Source organism: Chlorella variabilis (genome assembly GCF_000147415.1).
Source record: "Chlorella variabilis unplaced genomic scaffold CHLNCscaffold_17, whole genome shotgun sequence".
NCBI classification, from domain to species: Eukaryota; Viridiplantae; Chlorophyta; class Trebouxiophyceae; order Chlorellales; family Chlorellaceae; genus Chlorella; species Chlorella variabilis.
In genome coordinates, this window is record NW_005435071.1 from 709,691 (window position 1) to 724,529 (window position 14,839).

The 14,839-nt window shown below is 70.0% G+C and overlaps 5 protein-coding genes across 5 annotated transcripts in view; 4 read left to right on the top strand and 1 right to left on the bottom strand.

The window, feature by feature from the left end:
• The window catches only part of CHLNCDRAFT_136778 (hypothetical protein), a gene marked incomplete at both ends in the record, with an annotated part of 3,187 nt that extends 1,153 nt beyond the window's left edge, over nt 1-2,034 (top strand). Inside the window, 4 exons of the mRNA XM_005845525.1 lie at nt 17-195; nt 895-1,096; nt 1,217-1,402; nt 1,573-2,034. Coding sequence (XP_005845587.1) covers nt 17-195; nt 895-1,096; nt 1,217-1,402; nt 1,573-2,034 — 1,029 coding nt within the window. The remainder of the gene's footprint in view (nt 1-16; nt 196-894; nt 1,097-1,216; nt 1,403-1,572) is intronic.
• A 1,122-nt stretch (nt 2,035-3,156) lies between these two features.
• CHLNCDRAFT_136779 (hypothetical protein) lies at nt 3,157-4,435 on the top strand (the record flags this gene model as incomplete). The annotated part of the gene is made up of 4 exons (XM_005845526.1): nt 3,157-3,194; nt 3,296-3,497; nt 3,618-3,803; nt 3,974-4,435. The coding sequence occupies 4 exons, from the start codon at nt 3,157-3,159 to the stop codon at nt 4,433-4,435; spliced, it is 888 nt and encodes a 295-aa protein (XP_005845588.1).
• A 295-nt stretch (nt 4,436-4,730) lies between these two features.
• Nucleotides 4,731-6,610, bottom strand: CHLNCDRAFT_53763 (hypothetical protein; the record flags this gene model as incomplete). The annotated part of the gene is made up of 5 exons (XM_005845622.1): nt 4,731-5,213; nt 5,382-5,510; nt 5,670-5,747; nt 6,001-6,459; nt 6,548-6,610. 5 exons carry the CDS (start codon nt 6,608-6,610, stop codon nt 4,731-4,733), a joined length of 1,212 nt encoding a protein of 403 aa, XP_005845684.1.
• A 741-nt stretch (nt 6,611-7,351) lies between these two features.
• Nucleotides 7,352-9,958, top strand: CHLNCDRAFT_53764 (hypothetical protein; the record flags this gene model as incomplete). The annotated part of the gene is made up of 5 exons (XM_005845527.1): nt 7,352-7,498; nt 7,690-7,777; nt 7,902-7,995; nt 8,091-8,242; nt 8,391-9,958. The coding sequence occupies 5 exons, from the start codon at nt 7,352-7,354 to the stop codon at nt 9,956-9,958; spliced, it is 2,049 nt and encodes a 682-aa protein (XP_005845589.1).
• Nucleotides 9,959-12,620: 2,662 nt separating this feature from the next.
• Nucleotides 12,621-14,679, top strand: CHLNCDRAFT_49011 (hypothetical protein; the record flags this gene model as incomplete). The annotated part of the gene is made up of 8 exons (XM_005845528.1): nt 12,621-12,652; nt 12,759-12,792; nt 12,900-12,981; nt 13,191-13,267; nt 13,481-13,600; nt 13,995-14,113; nt 14,422-14,456; nt 14,627-14,679. The coding sequence occupies 8 exons, from the start codon at nt 12,621-12,623 to the stop codon at nt 14,677-14,679; spliced, it is 552 nt and encodes a 183-aa protein (XP_005845590.1).
• Between the last annotated feature and the right edge of the window lie 160 nt (nt 14,680-14,839).

Here is a 14,839-nt window from a genome sequence, read left to right on the forward strand (position 1 = left end):
TCCGCCGCCGCCGCAGGCAGCACCCCTGCGGCGGCGGCAGCGGCAGCAAGCCGTGGACCCAAACGCCGTGCCGCCGCCGCCGCAGGCAGCACCCCTGCGACGGCGGCGGCAGCAAGCCGTGGACCGAAACGCCGTGCCGCCGAGTCCCGTGGCTGTGGCCGTGGGCTTCTGGCAGGAAGCTACGGCCGCAGCTCGGTGGCTCGGGGGCGTCGCAGCGTGCCGCCGCCGCCGCCGCGCTGCCCCCCGGGCACGGCGGCGGCGGCAGCAAGCTTGGGCCCAAACGCCGTGCCGCCGAGTCCCGTGGCTGCGGCCGTAGACTGTGGGCCGGAAACTGCGGCCGCAGCTCGGCGGCACGCGGTTCTGTTCAAGTCGCCAAGCGTGCAGCAGCGCCGAACCACGCTTCCCGGCCTCGGCGCATGCCTTCAGGGGCCCCCTATCGCTGGGCGCACCCCTCCAACACCGAACATGCGCCCGGGGGGGAGGGCGGCCCGGGCTGCCCAGGCCAAAGTGGGCCGCCCTCGAGCAAGAGGCGGCCGGTCTGTGGTCTTTCTGATCAGGCTGTGGCGGTGGTGGGCACATCGCCGGGAGCGCTGCAGCTGCAGGCCCGTAGCTGCCGCCTCGTCCACTACTGGTTGGAGCGAGCGACGCAGGGGGGTGCAGATCCTTGGTGGCAGCAGGGATTGAATCCCTTAGCTCTTCTGCATCTCGCGTGGACACTGACCGTCTTTCTGTTCCTCTCGCTGGGCAGTACTCGCCTGCATGCCCCTGCGGGCGCTGACAGGCAGAAGGCATACAGGTATGCATGCCCTGCTTGTCAGTACTGCGATTCAGCACCAGCCAGAACCTGCGCGACCGGCACCCCTGCCTCACGCTTGCCCGCTTACTTCTGTGCAGGCAGCTCATCGCTGCGCTGGCCGCGCTGTGGGAAGCCCAGCAGGCGGTGGTCGAGCGGCTTGGCCCGTTTGAGCGCTGGAGCAAGTCTGACCTGGCCAGATGGGCTGGCGCGGCTGCAATAATGGTTTCAGCGATGCCCGAGTGTCTGCTCAACGCCCGCCCTGAACTGTTTGGGCAGATGGTGGCTGGTGTGAGGTGCCTGGTGAGTTGGGTGGCGGCTGCATGTGCCCTTCCCTCTTGCTTTGATGGCACTGGCAAGGAGCTTTGTATGGCTGCTGCCTGCATCTCAGAAACCTGCCTGCATCTCCCTCTGCTTGTGCAGATTGCTGATGGAACAGAGGAGGAGAGTCTCAAGATACTGAACACTGTCCTGTTGAAGGGAGCGCGCTCCAGCACCCCACAAGCGGGGCACTTGGCGGTGGCGGCACTGCGGGACGGGCTGGTGGCAGATGCGCTGGAGCTGCCGGGGCGCCTGCTGGCCAGCGGCGTGCGGCTGAGCGGCAGCACGGTGAGCAGACAGGCTGCCTTGCTGGATGAACAATCAAATGTTCGTGCAAAGCAGACTTCTGCTTGCTCTGCACGCACCCCACCCCTGCCCACTGCCAACGCCTGCAGGAGTCTGCCGTGTGCGATGGCGTTGCAGGCGTGTTTAGTAGGGTGTGCTCTGCGCTGCTCCAGGCCTCTGAGTCAGCAGCCAGCCCCATGAAGCAGCAAATGGAGCAGGCAGCAGGCCGGGTGTGGGCCCTGGACACAAGCGGTCCGTCTCGGATGCCGCCCGAACAGCTTCTGGCAACACTGCGCCAGTCCCTACCCGCGGCGGTGGCCGCTGCCGAGCTGCTGCGCCAGCACTGGGCGGCGCAGGAGGAGCAGGCGGAGGTGCCAGCGCGGGTGCAGGTGGCCCAAGCGGTGGTCACCCGCAGCTGCGCCTACCTGGGGTGTGCCAACCTGGGAGCGCAGGGCGGGCCGGCGGCGGGCGAGGGTGTCGGCAGCCTGCGCTGCTCCGGGTGCCGCGTGGCCTGGTACTGCGGCACCGCCTGCTCCCACGCCGACTGGCGGCGTGGCGGGCACAAGCATGTGTGCAAGGCGCTGGCGGCGGCGCGGGCGGCGGCGCGGGCGGCGGCGCAGGGGACGGCGGCGTGAGTGCCATGTGCCCTTTGATCTGCCCCTGAATCCGACGGACGCTCTGCCTCGGCTGCATGGCTCAGCCTCTTTCCTCTGTTTACTGGTTGTGTTTGAGGTTTAGTGCCGCGTGCATAGCCTTCGATGTTCAATGTACAGCGTCGGCGCCCCGTCAGCGCTGAAGAAAGCATGAGGCTCCCTCCTGAACTCCTGGGCTATCATTCCTTCTTACCGCTTCGTTGTGGCAGCTACGCAGCATGCAGGGCCTGCAGCAGGCGCTCCAGGCCGTGCGTGAGGCGGGCTGGGCGGACGTGGTGGCTGATGCCTCTGTGCAGCGAGCCGCCGCTGCCTTCACAGGCCACCCGGCGTTCAGGAGCTGCCCTGAGGGCGTGCACAGGCAGGGTTTGGCTCGCTGCTCTCTGCTTGTGTGTGTGGTAGTCGGTGCTGCCCTCTTCCCCTCCTTCAGCCTGCCAAACACCTGTGCTGGACCATGTGCCCTGCTGCAGGGAGCTGGAGCAGCTGAGCAGGCGCCCAGAGCAGAGCGCCGGGCCTCGCCGCCAGCGTGAGGCAGCAGCGGCAGCACCAGTTGCGGCTCTGCGCCTGTTCCCCCAGCTTGCTGCAGTGCTGGAGGCGGTGGAGGGCACCGGGGCGCAGCAGGCAGCTCCAGCAGCATGCGCATTGTGCATGCAGGTGCTGGAATTGGGAACCAGCGCTGCCGAAGCTGGCAGCGCTGCCCAGCTTCTCCTGGTGCTAGAGGCCAGCGATAGTGCACTGCGCCTGCTGCCTGTGCTGCTGAAGCAGCAGCCCAGCACACAGACAGGATTGGCGCGTGAAACGCTGGCTGGGAAGTGCTTAAGCGTGTATTCCTGGGCCCACGGGCAGGCGGTTTCCTCCTTGGGCAGCTTGAGCGCCCAGCCTGCTGCCCTCCCTCCAGCAGTGGCGGTGGTGGCAGCGTCACCGGCAGCGCTGCAGCTGCAGGCCCGCAGCTGCCGCCTCATCCACTACTGCTTGGAGCGGGCAGTGCATCACCAGGCATTCCTTTGGGGGCACCGTCGATGGAGCAGCTCTGATACCCTCTCGCTTCTGCTCCTTGCATACTCGATGACTATCCTTCTGGGCACCTCGCTGGCTTGTACTCCCCTGATGGCCCCTGCGGCCGCTGACATTCAGAAGGCAGACAGGTATGCATGCCCTCCTTGTCAGCACTGCTCCTTGGTACCGCGAATAACCCCTCGCGCAACTCTAACCCCTGCCTCACGCTTGCCCGCTTACTTCTGTGCAGGCAGCTCATCGCTGCGCTGGCCGCGCTGTGGGAAGCCCAGCAGGCGGTGGTCGAGCGGCTTGGCCCGTTTGAGCGCTGGAGCAAGTCTGACCTGGCCAGATGGGCTGGCGCGGCTGCAATAATGGTTTCAGCGATGCCCGAGTGTCTGCTCAACGCCCGCCCTGAACTGTTTGGGCAGATGGTGGCTGGTGTGAGGTGCCTGGTGAGTTGGGTGGCGGCTGCATGTGCCCTTCCCTCTTGCTTTGATGGCACTGGCAAGGAGCTTTGTATGGCTGCTGCCTGCATCTCAGAAACCTGCCTGCATCTCCCTCTGCTTGTGCAGATTGCTGATGGAACAGAGGAGGAGAGTCTCAAGATACTGAACACTGTCCTGTTGAAGGGAGCGCGCTCCAGCACCCCACAAGCGGGGCACTTGGCGGTGGCGGCACTGCGGGACGGGCTGGTGGCAGATGCGCTGGAGCTGCCGGGGCGCCTGCTGGCCAGCGGCGTGCGGCTGAGCGGCAGCACGGTGAGCAGACAGGCTGCCTTGCTGGATGAACAATCAAATGTTCGTGCAAAGCAGACTTCTGCTTGCTCTGCACGCACCCCACCCCTGCCCACTGCCAACGCCTGCAGGAGTCTGCCGTGTGCGATGGCGTTGCAGGCGTGTTTAGTAGGGTGTGCTCTGCGCTGCTCCAGGCCTCTGAGTCAGCAGCCAGCCCCATGAAGCAGCAAATGGAGCAGGCAGCAGGCCGGGTGTGGGCCCTGGACACAAGCGGTCCGTCTCGGATGCCGCCCGAACAGCTTCTGGCAACACTGCGCCAGTCCCTACCCGCGGCGGTGGCCGCTGCCGAGCTGCTGCGCCAGCACTGGGCGGCGCAGGAGGAGCAGGCGGAGGTGCCAGCGCGGGTGCAGGTGGCCCAAGCGGTGGTCACCCGCAGCTGCGCCTACCTGGGGTGTGCCAACCTGGGAGCGCAGGGCGGGCCGGCGGCGGGCGAGGGTGTCGGCAGCCTGCGCTGCTCCGGGTGCCGCGTGGCCTGGTACTGCGGCACCGCCTGCTCCCACGCCGACTGGCAGCGTGGCGGGCACAAGCATGTGTGCAAGGCGCTGGCGGCGGCGCGGGCAGCGGCACGGGCGGCGGCGCAGGGGACGGCGATGTGAGCACATTCGCTTCCTGCTTCTGCATGCAAATGATAGCGAACTCTTTGTTCGGAGAGCGTTCTTTGATTGTTCAAGTCACAATGTGTAGAACAACAGTAAAAGGGGTTGGTGGCTGCTGGTGGCAGGAGGTGGAGGCAGCAGGAAATGGAGATGCTGGTGCTGTGCCTGCCAGCACCAGCACCAGGGAGCAGCGGATGCGGGAGGTCCAACTGGCGGAAGGTCAATGCTGCGCCAAAACATTTGGCTCATTGAATGTCACATTGTCCATGTTTGGTTCTCCTCGAGCATCCAGTGCTCAGCCCAGCTGGGAGGCGCGGGGCGTCATCGATGCTTTCCGCTGCACCGCGGGCTGCGGCACCGGCGGCGCCATGCCCCAACCGTCTGCTGCCGCCGTCGCAGTGGCGCCGCCGCCGCCGCCCTGAGCCGCCCCCTCCCAGCCGCCGCTGCCGGCGTGGTGGCTGACAGCAGGCAGGCTGGCTATGTGCGGCAGCACGGTGTTCTGGGATGCAGCCAGCTCTAGCCCTGGCAGCTGCTGCGCTGGCAGCGGCGGCGGCGCCGCAGACACCGCCTCGACTGTCACTGGCAGCAGGCCCTGCAGGATCGCCTGCTGCACGGTGGCGGCGTCCAGCAGGGCGGCATAGGAAGCCAGCGGGAAGGTGAGCAGCGGCGCCGTGGCCAGGCCGTCTCGGGCCAGCAGCCCTCGGTCCACCGCGCGGGCCGCCTCGGCCTCGCAGGCAAACAGCCCCAGCGAGGGCTGCCCTGAGATCGCCTCAGACAGCTGCAGGAGGAGGAGGGCGGGGCAGGAGGCAAGAGCAGGGCTGCAGCGAGTGAGGCTGCGGGGCAGGGCTGGGGCATATGAGGGAGATCGGGGCGGCAGCAGGGAGGGGAGGAGGCACAGCTGGTGCCGCAGCGCCAGCAGCAGCTGCATGGTATACCCTGCATGCACCCCTGCCGCACACCCTCGTGCCTGCAGCTCCCAGGGCTCCAGTGAGGCGGCGGCCCCCTGGCAGGCGTCGATGCGCGCCAGCGCCTTGCCCTGAGCCCGCAGGTGCGTCACCAGCTGCTCCAGAGGCACCTGCACGCGGGGAGGTGGGGCATGTGGTGGTGTGCAGCATCTGAAGTGGGGTAAGGTGCAGGTGGCTGGCCGCTGGATGGAAAGCCCGAGCGCTCCGGTGCTTCCCCACACACACGCTGGCAGCCACGGCGGTAGCCCATCCCTCCCTGCACTCCCCACCTGGGCCCCCGCCGCCAACTCGGCGTGGTAGAGCTCCAGCGGAAAGTTGGTGGCCGCCTCGGCGCCCCGCACTCTTACCTGCAAGGAGGGAGAACATCGCAGAACAGAACAGGACACGTCAGAGGGCAGGGCAGCCCGCCAAGCCACTGTCACTGGGACAGCAGCAGTGCGTGGCAGGCGGGCGGGCCGCCGGGCTGCAATGCCGCCAGCAGGGTGCGCCGTGGCGCTGGCGGCTGGCAGCGGCGCATGCGCAGCGGGTGGGCGAGCGGCGAACAGTTCTGGGGTACGAGCGGCGTGCGGGGTGAGCGGGGTGCGGCAGCTGGGCTCTCACGCTGAGCAGGTCGTAAGCCAGAGCCGCCACCTCCTGGCTGTAGAAGCCGCTGCCGTAGAGCTGCCTGCCTGCCACCCACACGTGCGCCTCCACCCTGCAGGCCCAGCGCAGGCTGGTCGGGGCACGGCAAGGGGGCAGGGAGAGCGGCGGAGGGCAGAGGCAGGGATGCGGAGCTTGGCCCAGCGCTTGCCTGCCGGTGCGTGGGTGCACGGCCACCCCCCTGAAGCTGCTGCGCAGCAGGCTGGGGCGCCCGCCGCCGCTGCCGCGTCCCCGCGCCCGCTTGGCGCGTGCCTGCTGGCCTCCCGCCGATGCGGTCGCTGCCTGCGTTGGCGGCGGTGGCGAGAGCAGCACCTCGCCCAGGTCAGCGAACTCTGGCAGCTCGCTGTCCCACAGGGAGCCCCAGGAGGCCTCCTGCTGTTCAACATCCATGGCCTCGGGCTGCCACGCCGCGGCCTCCTCCTGCAGTAAAGGGCAGGGAGGCGCAGATGGCGGCGCGGCGTTAGGCCCGCTGATGTCGCTCGCCCCACGAGCACGCGTGGCGACTCACCAGACGGTGGATCCCTTGGCCTCCGGTGCCCCCGCCAGGAGCGGCCAGCAGGTCGAGCAGCATTCCAGGCCAGGGGCTGGAGCCGCACTGTCGAGCCACACGCGGCCCGCTCTCTCGCAGCAACCGTGGGCTGGGAACGGCAAGGAATGCATAGGATCTTGCGCAAAGAGAGCGGAGGCTTGAACGGATGCGCCTCGAGAGGGTCGGTTCCCCGCCAACTCAGCGTGACGTGGCGGCGGCACCGCGGGTGGCGGCGCCCCCCCATCACGTCCACGGTGGCCAGCACTATTGAGGCCTGCCGTCACAGACCTACTGTCCCAGCTTGCAGCCTCCGCAGACATGGCCAGCATGAAGAGAGCCCGCTTGCTGTGTGCGACAAGGTACTGCACAGCGCGGACGCGGCGCTGGTGCGGCGCCTGGCAACCCGCTGCCTGTGCAGATGGCGGCGCGGAACGGGCATCCTGCCGCCTCCAGTGGAGGCGGCAAGACGGTGCATGGTGGCTACCGATGCACAGGGCGGACCCCGCCTGCTTGGCGCGCCAACTTGGCCGCCACCGCCAACTTGGCCGCCACCCAAGAAGGCGTGGCGGCCAACCAACTTTCTCAGGTGTGGCGGCCCGCCCACTTCTCGCAGTACTAATTGCTGAGCATCGCATTGAGCCGCACAGCTGGCGCTGGGTGCCGCTACGCTGCAATTAGGGCGGCATGCCTGTGGCCTACAAGACCGGCGCCCCGCCCGCCAGCTCAGCGGGACGGCACATGGCGCCAGGGCAGCTTGATCGTTTCAAGCGCGATCTGCCTCCCATGGCGTCTTCACGCATCATCCACAAATCGATTTCACTCCACATCCAGCCGGGAGACAGCGAAACCCCCGAGAGCGAGGCGCAGTGCAGGCCTGCAGCTCCCAGCAGGCGCATGGCCGTTGTTCAACGAGGCAAGGACGGCAAATGGGTGCGTATCCTTTGCATGATGGGCCCCACCCGCCACCCAGCCACCAAGTCCCGCTTCCATCTTCCTCTGCCCGCCTCCTGAGAGCACCCCCGATCGGCAGAGCCCAGGGCTGCGCCAAGCATGCACCAAGCATGCGCCAGAGGCAGCGCACCAACACTGCAATTCCGCCGCCACCTCGCCCGCTCCGGCAGGTGCTGCTCTTGCAGGGCGGCGGCCAGCCGGAGGTATTCTTGCTTCCCACCAAGGAGGATGCCTCCCTCATAGGCACCGCGCTGCAAAGTGTGCAAGCAGCTCGCCGGCTCAGCTGACAGCCATGCCCCTCCTCTCCCCCAGGCCTGGCGCTCGCGCTGCACAGCCCGCCGGCCCAGCCAGCCTGCCCCCACCTCCCATGCTCCCCCTGCAGCCAAGCAGGCAATAGATGGTGCGCAGCAGGAGGGCGCAGACGGTCAAACCAGCTTGGCCGAGGCAGTGGCCGGGCTGGACCTGTGTTGCCCCAGGTGAGGGGGCAGGCGCAGATGTGGCGGCACCATTCTTCTCATCTCGCAGCCCTCGGCTGAAAGCGCCCCGCAGTTCCCCTCCTTGCCTCGCGCAGCGCGCTGCCCCTAGCAGCCGCCGCGATGCGCAGCCTGAGCTATGGCCAGGTGGCCAGGCAGCTGGGCGAGTGCGCCGCGCTGGTGGCGCCTGGAGCGGCGGCGGAGGAATGCGACAGCCAGGGGAGCGAGGAGGAGGAGGAGGAGGAGTCAGGTGGGAGCGCTGTGCAGGGCAGCCCCGGGCCGGCCTGCAGCATGTGCACCCGATCGGGCCCTGCCCAGTCAACTTCCTGCCATGCCACCCCCCTGGGGCCAAGAGCCGTGTTGACTGCCGGCGCCCTGGCGACTGGCGCCGCCTGCAGATCCCGCCTGGGTGGGGCCCGAGCGCACCTTGTTCCACGCGGCAGCGGCGCTGGGCCACACAGCCGCTCTCCAGCTGCTGCTGGCGGCGGCAGCGCCCGGCCAAGCCGTCGCCAAGAGGGACGCCATTCTGCGCGCCCCGCTGCACGCGGCCGCAGAGTATGGCCGGACCGGCGTGATAGAGCTGATACTTGCGGCGGCGCCCGACCCGCGTGATCTATGTGCGATGGGAGACCAGCGGCAGTGGACGCCGCTGCATTATGCCGCCGAGCGAGGCCACGCAGCCGCAGCGCGGCTGCTGGCGGCGGCGGCGCCCGAGACCGCGGCGGCGCGGGATGAGGTGCAGTGGGTGGCGCTGCACCATGCCGCCGACGGCGGGCACGCGGAGGTGGTGGAGGCGCTGCTCGCGGCGGCCCCTGCCTCTGCCTCTTCCCAAGACCGCTACAGCTTCACCCCGCTCCACGCCGCCGCGCGCAATGGCAGCACCGCAGTGGTGCGGCTGCTGCTGGCGGCCGCGCCAGCCGCCGCGCTCGTGGTTGCCAGCTACGCCGGCACGCCGCTGCACCAGGCTGCGGCGCACGGAAACACGCACGCCGCACGGCTGCTGCTGGCGGCGGCGCCGGCGGCAGCATCCCGCGTCACGGGCTTTTGCGGGGCGCCGATGCATGCTGCCGCCAAGGGCGGGCACGCCGACGTGGCGCAGCTGCTGCTGGCGGCCGCCCCAGGCACGGCCACCGCCGCAAACCTGGACGGACAGATTCCACTGTTCATGGCCGCCGCTGGCGGCCACCCGGCCGTCGCGCGGCTCCTGCTGGCCGCCGCCCCCGGCACCGCGGCGGCGGCGCAGGCCAACGGCCGCACCCCGCTGTTCCTGGCGGCCCGCGGCGGCCACGCCGACTTGCTGCGCCTGCTGCTGGCCGACTGCCCGGGCCCCGAGCTGCCATCCGTGGTGGACCGGCACCAGTACACCGCCCTGCACTGCGCGGCGTGGATGGGCCACACGGCGGCGGCGCGGCTGCTGCTGCAGGCCGCGCCCGAAGCTGTCACAGCGGCAGACGCCTATGGCCGCACGCCGGTGCACCAGGCAGCGCACGGCGGCCACCTGGAGGTGCTGGAGTTGCTGCTGGCGGCGGCGCCGCCCTCTGCAGCATCGGCCACCGACAGGGATGGGCGCACCCCGCTGGCCCTGGCTCTGTATTACCGGCAGGCGGCCACCGCCCGCCGCCTCTTCTCTGCCGTACCTGCAGCGGCGGCGCTGGCCGCCGTCGCCGCCGCCGCCGCGGGCAGCCCCGGGGAGCGGCGGCTGTTTGCGGACGCTGTGGCCGCCCACCTGCCGCTGACCGCGGAAGGGTGGGCGCTGGTGCCGACGCCCTGCCCCGGGCTGGGCCGCTTGCTGCCCGCAGCGCTGGCGCACTCGGCCCACCAGGCGCGGCAGGTGGTGCTGCGCCTGCCGCCGGCAGACGCACAGCGCCTGCGCAGCGCGGCGCGGTGCCTGGCGCGGGCGCAGCACGAGGCGGGCGTCGAGCTGCCGCCAGACGTCGTGCAGAGCCTGCTGGCGCTCAGCCTGTGATGCGCATGCACGCCGGCTTTGCCCTGCCATGCCCTTGCGCCAGCCTGTACCGCTTCTGCGCCGCTTCAGTAGGGGGGAAGCTCGCGACCAGCTGTAACATGCCCTCCTTTTGCCTATCAGTACGTTATACAAACATCAAAAGGAAACAGGGGCTGGGGCGGCGCCGAGGCTCCGGCGCCGCGTCGAGTCAAATGCAGCTGAGGTGCAGGCAGGCAGCGGGTCGGGAGGAGGCGTCGCGTTTGGCCAGGCACCACACATCACATCACACTTTGGATTGCAGGTCTGCGGCGGTGGCCGACGGCGGCGGCGCCCCGCTGCCGGGAACCGGGTAGAAACTGCCGCTGCCGGCGGGTGCAGGGGTGCCACCCACAGCGGGCAGTCCGCCGGCAGCGGGGCTGGTGCCTTCCTCTGGGAACGACGGCTGCCCCAGCGTGACCGTCGTCATGGGCGGCGGCTGAAAGGGCTGCGGCGGCGGCGGGTAGCCCGCGGCGCCGTAGCCGCCGCCGCCGCCGTAGGCGCCGCCGCCGTAGCCGCCGGCGGGGGGGTATCCCGCGGGCGCGCCGCCGGCCGGCGCGGCGCCCCACGCGCCTGCGTACGACGACGGCGGCCCGTCTGCGCCGTAGGCGGCGCTGCCGGTGTAGTACCCGCCGCCCGCCGCGCCGCCAGGTGGCGCCAGCTGGACAGCGGCGGGGCTGGGCCCGGGGCGCCGCGTCAGGCAGCGCTTGAAGCACAGCGCCATGAGGGCCACCAGCACCATGGCCATCACCACGCCGATCATGTAGCGGGCCCAGGAGGGGAAGGCATACTCGCCGCACCCGGTGCTGTAGGTGGACCAGGTGAGCTGCAGGCGGGGGGGCGGGCGAAGCGCGGTGAAGGGGCGGGCGATGCGCGGTGAAGGGACGGGCGATGCGGGGTGAAGAGGCGGGCGGTGCGGGGTGATGGGGAGCCGCAGCGCGGGCCTGGGGGGGCTTGCAGGGGGCCACAGGGGATGGCCGAGTGCGAGCAGGCAGGGACGGTTGGCAGGGAGGCAGGAGGGGGCAGGGCGGACCGCCCATGCACATCCACACGCTGCCCACACCAGCGCGCCGGCGCCCGCCACCCATGGGCCAACCACCCGCCGCCGCCGCGGGCCGCCGCCGGCGAGCCTCACCGTGACGTCAAAGGGCAGCGGCAGTGTCGGGTCGGCGGCGGTACCGGAGCAGTTGTACCGCACGAAGAAGTATCCGATGTCCGACTTGGTGCAGAGCGAGCCGGCGTCAAAGGCGAAGCTGGAGGCTGGGGAGGAGCAGAGGGGGTGGCAGCGGCCAGAGGAGGCAGGTGTGAGGGCCGCATGGAGCAGGGAGGGAGGCCTGGCGGCTGGCCCGGTGGCTGGCCTGCCGGCCCACACAGCGGGCGCTGGGGCAGGCCACCCCGCATGCCGGCGTAGCCAGCCAGCCAGCAGGCAGGCAGGCAGCAGGCAGGCAGCCGGCGCCACCCCTGCACGCTTCCCTGCGCCCCGGCGCCGGCGCCGGCGGCACCGCTCACTGGGGATGGGGGGCGTGTGCAGCGCGCTGTTGGGCCCGTCCTCAAACACGGCCTGGCAGGAGGTGTCGTTGACGGGCACCCCGCTGCCGCCGCCGCACCCAGACCCCATGTTGTTGCGCTCCGAGCTGCAGGTGCCCTTCATGTACAGGCTGGAAATCCTGCGGGGGGGCGGCGGCGCGGGAAACAAGCGGTGGGTGGATGGGCGTGCAGCGGCACGGGGCCGGCGCGCGAGCCCTGGGCCTCCCCCGTAACACGCGCCTCCTCGCCGCTCCCCAGCAGCTGAATGAGGTTGTTGAGGCCCGGCAAAGATGCATGTGGGCGGGCGAGCGCTGCGGTCGAAGCGGCCGCCGCCGTGGACCAGCCTCACTCGAACGTGCAGCCCTCCGTCAGGTTTCCGGTGCTGGCAAAGTTGGCTTTGTAGTCGAAGTTGAAGCTGTTGAAGTCCTTTGTCAGCGCGCGGCACTCGCCCGGCAGGATGGTCTGCGACGGCGGAGAGGCAACAAGCACGAGAGACTCCGGCGGCGGGGTGAGCGCGCGGCGGCGGAATGACGCGGTAGGGACCCGTCGCTCAGCGTCCATGGCGCGGAGATGACTTCCGTCTTCCCATGCGTGGACAAGCAGCTGCAAGTCGCCGTTGCTCACATGTAAGCTCACCGTGGTCTGCGCCAAAGCTGCGGGCAGCAGCAGCAGGCAGGCGACCAGCGCCGCCGCCGCCGCCGGAAGGTGCTGGGCCATCGCTTCAGAGCCCGCTCTCACCGTCGCCTCGTTTCCTTAGCAATCCAGGCTACCAGTCCCGGCGGCTGCCTGGCAGGGAGGGCCGCAGTTTACACGGCTGCCTGTTGGTGCTGAACGGGAAGTGTGTGGCGGGCTCTGGGGATGCTGCAGGGGTCGTGCACGGCTGCAAGATGAAGAAACAGGCGTCGGGGGCGGCCCAGCGAGCCCATGAGGACTGAGCTGCTGTGGTGCCCGCCTAGCACGGCTGCATGATGGCTCGCCCCTGGGCCCGTCCCAGCCTTCACCAATCCAGTCTGCGGCTCTACAGGGCAGCGCCGCAGTCCTACGAGTCTCACCAGGCCAGGCAACCCTCGTTTGTGGGAGTCCCCCAGCCGCCCAACCGCCGGAGGAGGCTGCAGGCGCCATGGGCCTCACATTCACCAAGCTGTTTGCACGGTGAGTGCCTGGGGGCGCCTGGGCGGCCCCCAGCCCTCCTCGCCGCGCTGATCGAGCGAGCCGCTGACCTGCGCCCCGCTGCCTGCACGCCCCCCGCCGCCCGCAGGCTGTTCTCCAAGAAGGAGATGAGGATCCTGATGGTGAAGAGCGAGACAGCGCCCGGGGCTGCGCAGCGATCGGGCGGGCAGGCGCCTGCACTCAAACGTGGTCTGTGGGCGCTCACCCTGCCTGGCCCGCCCCTGCGCAGGTGGGCCTCGATGCCGCCGGTAAGACCACCATTCTCTACAAGCTGAAGCTGGGCGAGATCGTGACCACCATCCCCACCATCGGTGAGCTCACGGCCCGCAGGGCCTGGCCCGTCGGCCTGCCCACCCCCAGGCACCCCATGGCACCAGTTGGGCGAGGCGGTTGGGGCGCAGCGGGCGCCCGGCGCGCGCCAGCCCATGGCATGCCCTGGCCGCTTCGAAAGCCGCCGCCGCCCGCTGCGGCTCCTGCTGCCTGCCTGCCCTCACTCGCCTGGCCTCCAACCTGTTGGCAGGCTTCAACGTGGAGACTGTGGAGTACAAGAACATCAGCTTCACTGTGTGGGATGTGGGCGGCCAGGACAAGGCGAGTGTGGCCGCACTCGTGGGCGGCAGCCCGGCGCGGCAGCCGCGCTTTTTGGATCACATTTGGTTTCAAATACAGCAGCCGGCGCTGGGTGGAAGCCAGGAGCTCCAGGGCAGCTAGAGAGGGCAGCTGCCCACCTTGCTGGGTTGGGGGCTGGCATCGTGTGCGCCTTCGCCCTGGCTCACCCGCCTTGCACCCGCCCCGCCTTGCTGCCCGCAGATCCGCCCGCTGTGGAGGCACTACTTCCAGAACACGCAAGGCCTGATCTTCGTGGTGGATAGCAACGATCGCGACCGCATCGGCGAGGCGCGCGACGAGCTGCACAGAATGCTCAACGAGGTGCGGCCTGGGGGCGCATGTGGCTGGGGCGCATGTGCGGCCATGTGCGGCCTGGGCTGCGGGGTGGCGAGCGGGCAGGGATGCGCTGCCCCTCGTGCTGCTGCCTGCGGTGAGGTGACTTGCGGAGGCACGTTCACGGTCGGCCTGATGGCGCACAGCTGTGTGGTGTGGCGTCAGGTCATCGGCCTGCCGCCGCAATGGTGGCCTCGCACTGCCCGCCCAGCCGCCCATTCATCCGCCGCGCCAGATTGCCGTTTGTTCTTTTCCAGCGCCGCACAGCCCCAGCTCTCACCAGCAAGGGCTCCCGCCTGCGGCCCACCTCCCTCGCGCCGCCCTGTGCCCCTCGCCTGCCTTCTCCACCCTCTCGATGCACTGTCCTGCCGCCGCACTGCAGGATGAGCTGCGCGACGCGGTGCTGCTGGTGTTTGCCAACAAGCAGGACCTGCCCAACGCCATGAACGCGGCAGAGATCACCGACAAGCTGGGGCTGCACTCGCTGCGCCAGCGCCACTGGTGCGCGCGCGGCCGCTCCTGCCGCCGCTGCTGCTGCCGCCCCTGGTGTCACCCTACCCGCCACAGCGCTTGGTTGGCCTGGTGCTGCTGATTGGCGCCTCGGGGGCTTGGGGGCGTGCCTTGCTGCGGTGGTGGGGCGCTGGGGCTGTGCGTGGCACGGCAGGTCTGCCCGTTGCCCGCAGCAGCAGCCGTTCCAGCCCTGCGCGGTCTCCCTGCCGACTGTGGGGGCCTGGTTTGCCCTGCGGGGGAGCTGACCCGCCCCGCTGCACCGTGCCCTGCGCTGTGTACCGCCCATGTACCGCCTGCAGGTACATCCAGAGCTGCTGCGCGACCTCCGGCGAGGGTGAGTGCAGGGTGGAGGCCTGCTGTGGCGACGGAGTGGGGTCGGCAGCACCTGGTGTGCTGCGTGCAACTCACCCTCAGCCCTAGCGGGCATGCACTTTACACCGACAAACGCATACCCACGCTCCTTCCACCCTGACCCTCCCACCGCCTCCCTCCCTCACCATGCAGGCTTGTACGAGGGCCTGGACTGGCTGTCGCAGAACATCGCCAACCGGCCGTGAGGCGGGCCTCGCGAAGCACGAAACGCCGGCGCGGGCGGCCCGGGCGCGCTGCGCAGCTCCGCGCCCGGGCCGGCCCACGCCGCCGCCGGCCGCGGCGGCGCCGGCTGCGCCTGCCCCCCACTGCGCCGGGCGCCGCCGCCAGCAGCAGCAGCAGACTCCG